We start from the raw sequence: 8,926 nt of genomic DNA on the forward strand, positions 1-8,926 counted from the left end.
AGTATGCTAACGTTTATCTGACAGTATGCTAACGTTTATCTGACAGTATGCTATGGGTTAGCTGACAGTATGCTAACGGTTAGCTGACAGTATGCTAACAGTTTTAAGGTAAAACTATTTGAAAAGTTTAGTTTTAGTTTGTTTTTCTTCTAATCTGATCAGTTTACTGTTTTGGGTTCAGCGAATCGAACCAAAAGCTTAAACAGGCTTTATGAAGCTGGAGGTCTACGGATGTTCACCGTCGTCTCATCCCGTTAAACCTAAACCCCTCTGACCCCTCCAGGCAGAGCCGGATGTCGTGTTAAGATATTAAAAGGAAACTAATGAGTGTGTTTCCATGGTGGTGCTTCATAATGTAGACGGACTGCAGCCGAAACATCCTGCGCTGGGAAATCACAGTGACGATATTAGTCATCACTACAATTACAGAATTAGAAGAAAACAGTGGCAGCGGGACTCTTTGCATCAACCGAAGCGGGAAGCACGGCTCGGCGTGCGGCCTCCTGCCCGCTGGAGCCGATCCTGCGCGTCGAAACGAGGCCACATCTCACCGCAGCCACGCCCGTATCCTGGCAGCTGCGGCCGGCAGTGTTTGTTGGCACGGCAACAGAACAGAAGCTTAGAGACACACAGACAGACGGACGAGTGTTTGCAGCTCTCGGTGAATACGGTAAACACGGTAAACACGGTAAACACGGAGCTCACTGATGGAGGCTGAGGTTCAGTGACCTCACACACAAACCAGGAACCTGAAGTGTCAGACTCAGAGATGCCCGTCACATCCGAGGGAGTGATCGTGCAGGTGTGAGCGCTGTTCTTCGGGGGGGGGGCGAGTACACCTGCATTTAGCCCCACTTGTGCCTTCCAGGGTCCCATTACGCCTCAAACAGCTGTTAGTGCTGCAGAATCAACAGCCACATCTGAGAGCTCCATTTGGCTGAATTCACCACCTCAGTTTGATTTATGCAAATCAGCGCCGCCCCTCTTCAAAGACGGAGCTTCTGCCACGAGAGCGGCGGGCAGGAGTCAGCTGTTCTGTCCTCTGTGCTTTCTGTCTAATTAAGACTTCAGATAACCTGAGAGATGTGGGGGGCTAAACGCTCGCTCCTCCTCTCGCAGCGTTTAATAAAGAGGAGAATATTCATGGGGGTGCGTGAGCCCACAGCCCTGCGCTCACAGGCCACAAACACACCGTGCAAAGAGATTTTCACATAATGACAGTCGTCCTTTTATCCCGGCGCTCTGGGAAATAATTGAATTCGCAGCGTTAGCCTCAAGTGCACTCCAGAGGTCAAGATGGAGGTCACGCTGCGCTGCTGGGACAACACTTGGAAAAGGCCTCACCGCTGTTTCACAGCCGCTCACTGGGAGGTGTGAGCAGCTGATGTCTGTCAGGCTGCAGGACATGACAGTTTGTGACGATGGAGAGAATTCATACAGCGAAGCAGACAGATATGAACCCTCCGCTCTCTAAACGCTGTCTGCTGCTTCTTCTTCTAGTGATGTCCTCTTGGAGGACCTTCTTCTTCTTCATGTCCCTAAAATGTGTCCAACCTCAGCTAGAAGGTTCCAGAAGTCAGTGAAGCAGAATGAGTGAGAAAAGACTTCAGACTGGAGAAACATGGAGGAAATCCAGGAATCAGACATGTTGTTCATCAGAGGAGACTAAAGACAGACCATGCCCCCCCCGGGTAATGGGACACCTCTTGTTGTCAGTGTTTAGTACCACCAGTAGAATCCTCTGTGTGTTTTATCTTAGATCCATTTAAACTGGAACATGCTAACATGCTAACAACACCCCCGCACCAGGTGATCACAGTGAAGCGAAGCTAGAAACTGGGATATTTGACTGAAAGCTTCTCGCACACCTTCACGTCCTAAAGCCAGAGGACAGGAGGCTCGTCCTGCTTCCTGCTAAACGTGTAGTGAAAATACAGCGAGAGCTTCATGAGGTGTTTATCGTGCTGCTGAAGTCTCTTCTGCTGTCCAGGTGAATCTTCAGATCGCTCAGCGTCGGTGCCTCGTAGTGACCTGCTGCCTGCTCTGGTGTCTTTACATGGACACCGTGAACTGGGAACAAACAGTAAGAAGTGAAAGGAACCAGTGCCGCTCATATTTGTAAAATCAGAGTTTATTTATCTCACAATATGGACAAAACCCTCCAGGACTCACTGTCTCACAAAGACCGATGGAAGAAATGTGATGTGTTCACCTGCTGTTAGTGGAGGGAGGGGGCTGCATCCAACACACACTTTAATCATCTGACACTTATTTCCTCAGTGAGTCCATCGATTGTTTTCTTTAGAAAATGTCAGAAAAAATGCTTCAGATCTCGTTTTATTCGACCGACTGTCCAAAAACAAAAGAGACTCAGTGTACACAGACAGAAACCAGAGAAACCACAGTGGTGACGGCCAGGACGCTGCGGACACACCTGAGAGGGGAACACGTGATGATCGGGTCGTCTCGGTAACGACTGGACAGGAAGCCAAAGTCAGTTCGGATGAGAGAGAACAACCCGCTCCTGTCTTCATCCCTCCTCTTCCTCCTCGGTGTCCAGCGGCCGGCGGTTTGGGGGCAGCGACGCTTTGATTTGCTGCCAACGATTCGGGGGCCAGATGATGTGAGAGGCCCGACCGTGAAGCAGCCCCACAGACACCTGGGAAAGAAACAGAGACACCTCAGAGCGGGTTCAGACGGGGCGAGCCTAGTGTGCTGTTGCATTGTGGGACATGTATGCAAACCGTGATGTTTCCCCACAAACAGTCAAAGTCTCGTCCTGCAGAGAGTTCAGACACACTGAAAATCTGTTTTAGCGGCTAAACATGTTTTCCTAAAATCACCACCGGATTCGTCTGCATCTCGTTCCAGCTCGAGGCTTCACCTCCCCCAGGAGAGTTCCTCCTGCTGACCAGAGTTCCTGCTCAGGTTTGGTCCTTAAACTGATGTTGGAGCTTCTAACAGGATCAAACAGGCCTCGTTTCTTCTTCTGCTGCTTTAAATGTGTTTCTAACAGGATCAAACAGGCTGCGTTTCTTCTTCTGCTGCTTTAAATGTGTCTCTAACAGGATCAAACAGGCCTCGTTTCTTCTTCTGCTGCTTTAAATGTGTTTCTAACAGGATCAAACAGGCTGTGTTTCTTCTTCTGCTGCTTTAAATGTGTCTCTAACAGGATCAAACAGGCCTCGTTTCTTCTTCTGCTGCTTTAAATGTGTCTCTAACAGGATCAAACAGGCCTCGTTTCTTCTTCTGCTGCTTTAAATGTGTCTCTAACAGGATCAAACAGGCCTCGTTTCTTCTTCTGCTGCTTTAAATGTGTCTCTAACAGGATCAAACAGGCCTCGTTTCTTCTTCTGCTGCTTTAAATGTGTTTCTTGGATGTACTTCCTGCTTTGTTGTGCTGCAGCTACAGACAGCAGCTAAAGTCACAGTCAGAGTGTTTCTCCATCCCAGATGAACCTCTGGTCGTCCCACTGACGTCTGGCCTGGTCAGAAGTCTTTAATGAGGCCCGTTATCTCTGAAAGGCTGCAGACCTCCACGCCGCGCTCGTCTCCATCCTCACAGTGACCTTTAGACGGCCGCCGTGTGCGCTGCGATACCGGGAGGTGTTTCATTTTTCCCCCAGAGCGTCCCAGCCGCCCGGGTGGGGCTGCAGTCGGGGCGACGGGAGAGCAAAAGGCCGTCAGCCCCCCCGACGGCTGCAGGTCAGCATCCAGTTTAATAACACGAAGTGATGAAGCCGAGCAGGTCAGCGGGCTGTGAGCCAGCAGGACATCAGATACTGTGGGGTCACAACGAAAACACAGACTTCATACAACTTCCCCCTGAGTGACTGATGTCCGACTGACTCAGATAACCCTTCGTGCAATGCATTGTGGGTAAAATAAGACACTTCAAAGAAGAGAAAAAGTGGCGGCTGCAACAGCGACACTGTCACACTGTCAGAGAGCCGTCGGCTGCTCCGGAGAGAGTTGGCCACAGTGAACCGACACTGAGGAGGATCGCTGATCATCATCATCACTGAGGAGGATCATCGGACACTCGGCATGTTTTTCAATAATATCATACTGCTAATCTGTTAGTCACACTCCTGTTGTTAGTGCTGTAGTCACTGCTAGTACACTGGTGCTGGTTGTGTTGTCTCTCTCTCTCTCTCTCTGTCTCTCTGTCTCTGTGTCTCTCTCTCTCTCTCTCTCTACCCTCCACCCAACGCGGACCCCTACAGAAGCCGCCCACATTGATCCTGGGTCTGTTCGAGGTTTCTTCCTGTTAAAGGGGAGTTCTTCCTGTTAAAGGGGAGTTCTTCCTGTTAAAGGGGAGTTCTTCCTGTTAAAGGGGAGTTCTTCCTGTTAAAGGGGAGTTCTTCCTCCACTGTGTCCTAATATAATATCTGTTGCTCTGTGGGGATTCTTGAATCCTTCATGTTGAACTCCTGAATCTTTGGTCTCTCTCTAACTAAAGAGTTTGGTCTAGACCTGCTCTTCATGTAAAGCGTCTTGAGATAACGCTGTTGTGATTTGGCGCTATATAAATAAAGATTGATTGATTGATTGATTGATCATCTCCTGTTTGATGGACAACCTGCTGCACCTCTGAGCCACCTTCCCGCCGTCCTCGGGACTTCTGCGGTCCAGCTGGACGGCTCCATCCTACGTCTGTATGTCTGTATACCAGCCAGCGGGACGTTCAGGGACGTCTTGAGCCTGCGACCCGCCGCCCCTGCTGGTGACTCGTCCAGTTGTTTGGTTCGTCCTTCAGCTCCCAGTTTCCCTCCTCGGCGTTCCTCTTTGGTTCTTCCCTCCCGTGTTTCCGCCCACGTGTGGATCAGATGAGAAGCGCTGAGGTGTCAGCAGCTGGCTGAACTCTGGCTGACTCACTGGTATCGATCAACACCCCCATCGACGCCCTGCAGATGTATTGTGGCCGTTTGGTGCTTTGGGCTCAGTAAAATCTTATTTATTGCACCTTTAAACGCTTTAATGGGCCATTCTTCCCTCAGCGCGACATCGACTGACACCAAACCTCCACTTGTCTGCCTGTTGCATTGGAGTTTTCCTCCATTTCATATTTTTCTAAGTTTTGAGTTACTTGGAAAACAGACAAAGACGTTGAGGGAAGTTGAAGAGCAGCACTCGAGTTTACAGTGTGTGGACCGTATCCAGACTGTGGGTGGGTTTTGTTCGCTTTCCACTATTTCTGATGGGCCCATAGGCTGAGCGCATCATTTGTGGGAGCTGATGTGTTTCTGAGTGAAAAGGCTGGATGGTGGGCGGCAGCGAGCTCCACAGGCCACATCTACAAAGAAAACCTTATTGAGATGAGACTTCCTCACTGTGGCCCCATTGATTTAATGGTTTTAGTCATGTTGCTGCTGGTTCGACTGTTTGGTGGTGACATTAAACTGTCAGATGTGAGAGCATAGTGTGACGTGACGTTTTCCTCCCATAAAGAGAAAGATAATGGCGGCGAGGCCCTGCGAGATGCTGCCGCGGCTTCAGCCATTCAGAGGGAATAAAGAGATAATGTGATTTAGTGACGTCTGTTCGGAGGGATGGAGGCCGACAGATCACATGTAACAGTGAACCGGTTCCACATGTTTCTCTGAGGAGCAGCAGCACGAAGTACCAGAGCCTCAGAACTGTTCTAGTGCAGAACTTACAGCTGCAGTAGGAAACATTACTTCATCATAGTTTTGGTTCTAATGACTGAATCTGACTTCACTAAAACACTGATGCTGAGCTGCAGTAGCTACTGATGAGAGCTTGTGATGAATTCCTCCAACAACACATGTTCATACACACATTGTAAATGTACCTACGCTAGGCTAACAGCAGGCTAGCCACTGAGGGCCCTGTTTGCACAGAGCGTGTGATTGGCTAGTTCCATGCGCGCTAACCCTGATTCCTGATTGGCTGTTTGATCCAGACCAGGACCAGTTTTTAAAAAAAAACTAAATACAAAGACGTGGAGGCTCCAATCCAAACCCTGCAATTCAATATTGTTAGTGACCTGTTGTGATCAACACGAGTTACTTCATCAGTGATAATGAAATATTGGCCACTGCAGCTTTAAGTGGTTTTCCTTGGAGATCCTGGTGTATCCGGTGGAACTGCAGGGCGCCGCTGCTGCTGCTGCACAGAAACGTCTGGGGACCGAAGTGTAAAGCCGGAGAAGCTCTTGGTTCATGTGTTCTGGTTTGAGATCTGGGGAGATTTCCTCTGAGCTCCTCATCTGGATTCCTTTCAGCCGGACAGCCGGGCCTTCGGTCCGGCCTGGAATGTGCCGTCCATAGCAATCAGCATCGTCTCTGCTGAAAGTTTCATAGCGCCCTGCCCGAGGGGAGCAAACTACAAACAGCAGGAGGAGACGAGGCGTCGGTGAGGAGGTTAGCAGATGTCTGACAGGATGGATGGACAAACCCAGTCAACAGAAACACACAGGACATACAAACAGATCAGACCTGACCTATGACCTACCACACACACACACACACACATGTTCTTCTTCAGGGTGGAGCACTTTTAGGGGTAAACTTGGTGGCTGCTGGCTGAGGTGATCTACTGGACCAGTTCCAACACTTTTACTACCTACCAGTCACTCACACACCAGGATGAGGACACAGAGGACCAGGGGGAGAAACAGGGGAGTGACCCTTTAAGCTTGAGGTGTGTACAGTTCTATTGGGCTCAGCTCGTACCGGTCCGAAGCTGTTGCTGTCCAGACTGTGTCCGTGATGATCCCCCTCGATCCAGAAGTGACCATCGGGAACTCGGACGTATCGGTTCTTGTAGCTCAGAGTCCTGAAGAGAAAAGAGGAAAACCAGACGGTTTCTAATGAGGCTTCACTTCCTGCTCTGACCTGATACAACAGCTGATTTCCTCTCAGATCCATCAGTGGCACCAAATACTGACGTTTCCCTTCAGCTCTTCAGCGTTCGCTTTCAGAACACACCAGCTTTTATTTGTGTGTCAACAGCCACAGCAGCTCTGACAGGAAGTACTTCAGCTGTAACACTTCAAACACAGATTTAACTCTCACTATTAAGGCCCGGATGTTGAACACTATCATCTGTGACATGAAGCCAAACATGATGATCCACCTGCAGACCCGTCAGACTACGGACACTGATCGATAAAGATTTGTGACTGTAGTTAGAGCTGCCGTCACACCTACAGTTGTCTGAACCCTCCTGTGGGAAACGGGCCGAGGATGAAGACGGTCTGATCTTTTCTTCACACGACGACAGCAGATCCTCGTCGACGGCTTTTATCTCACCATTGTTAATCACGGGCCTGTCAGTCAGCTGATCTGATCTGATCTGATCCGAGGACACATTCAGGCTACTGAGGGTGGAGGTGTTCTGGGGGCGCTGCTCCTCCTCTATCAGGTGGTGTTTATGAGGAGCAGGTCCACCGCCCTTCATCACCCCCCCGGACCATAAGGAGCTCGTTCCAGCGCTGATTTACCATTTGGCCGGAGAACACTGTGAGTTATGGCCTCAGAGACTTTTTAAATGGAAATTCATCTGCGATAGTTAATGTGAGTGTGTGCGGGGGGGCGGCTGACCGCGGGGGCCTTGGATACATAAATATTGATTGAGCCACAGCTGCTGCTTTTACTGAGAAATCCCCCCAAAAACAAGCTGAAAGTAAAGAAGGTCACAGCTCATGTGACACCGATTCTCTGCTACAAGTATGAACTCCTCACAGAACCAAGGACTCTGACACTCAGTGTAAGCAGAGGAAAACCCCCCCGGCACACCGTGGTATCACCAGTCAGAGCTTTTTAAAGAAGGGACGAACCTTTTCTCCACCTCGCACGCTTCTCCCTTAATTAGTGATTTTCTTCATGTGCCAGAGTTCCTTTGGGCGAGGAGCGGTGACCTTGATGTTATCTCCACAGAGGAACCAGGGTCACTGGTGCTGCAGCGCCTCCACCGTTCACTTCATCGGCGCTACAGCCATCCCATAATGACCTTCATCGTGTTGTAGCTCAGCTGCTCTGAGAGAAAACTAAGCTTTAGTAAATCTACCTGTTGACAGGAGGCTTCGTCCAATCACAGGTGCTCTCAGAGAGAGCGAGCGTTCCTATTGGCCGCTCTACAAGACTCTACAGTCTGATTCAGTGGAGGAACGTTTCTGTTCCAGCGTCTGAACAAGTGTGTCCACTGCAGTGTGACGGAGAGGAGCCCCAGGTCCAACACTTACCACCTCCAGGGTGTAGAGGGCAGAGAGGACCAGGGGGAGAAACAGGGGAGGGACCCTTTCATCTCTAACCTTCACTGATGGGGTGAAGCTCCTTCAGAGGAAACACCACCTCAGTGTTGGTGGTGGCTCCCCAGCTGGAGGTGGGGGGGCTGTACGGGCCTTTAACAGACAACTAAACCTTATTTATGTGTTCCCATTAGGCCATTGCAGATCCTGCACCGCCACAGTGCCCCCCCCCACTTAGCCTCCTGATTTGTGGACAGGCGTTCAGCGTGCAGATGAAACTGTAAAACACGGCGAGGAAGAAGCGGAGCAGTGATTTATGTCCATGTAAGACAACACAGGCCGCCGTCGTCAGCGCCGCCTCTGGAGGGGGGGGCCGTTAATTATTCATGGCCTCCCCAGCCGTGACCTGTAATCCACACGGTGACACCAGGGCTGCTGGGATGAACGTGTTGTGATACTCGTGCAGCACCCCCCCCCCCGGGCTCAGCATGTTCCATGATTATTAACATGTGTGTTGTGGGGGACACGTCCTCACTGCCCCCCCCAGGCCTGACGTGTTCAGATCTGATCACTTAGAGAGTAGAAATATAACAAATATACAGAATAGAATAATTAGTGTCTCATATCTGATCTCCTTCTGAGATCAGCCGGACACGAGATGTCTCCGCGGTCACTTCGCTCTCAGATCTAACGTTCTTATTTTAACCCAAA

General features: G+C 50.1%; 1 protein-coding gene across 1 annotated transcript in view; it reads right to left on the bottom strand.

The window, feature by feature from the left end:
* Window positions 1-2,113: 2,113 nt before the first annotated feature.
* The window catches only part of immp2l (inner mitochondrial membrane peptidase subunit 2), a 97,604-nt gene continuing 90,791 nt past the window's right edge, over window positions 2,114-8,926 (bottom strand). Inside the window, exons 5-6 of the mRNA XM_070831442.1 lie at window positions 6,699-6,801; window positions 2,114-2,659 (exon numbers count right to left, since the gene is read on the bottom strand). Coding sequence (XP_070687543.1) covers window positions 2,531-2,659; window positions 6,699-6,801 — 232 coding nt within the window. The 3' untranslated portion in view covers window positions 2,114-2,530. The remainder of the gene's footprint in view (window positions 2,660-6,698; window positions 6,802-8,926) is intronic.

This window comes from Pempheris klunzingeri, chromosome 5 (assembly GCF_042242105.1).
Source record: "Pempheris klunzingeri isolate RE-2024b chromosome 5, fPemKlu1.hap1, whole genome shotgun sequence".
NCBI classification, from domain to species: Eukaryota; Metazoa; Chordata; class Actinopteri; order Acropomatiformes; family Pempheridae; genus Pempheris; species Pempheris klunzingeri.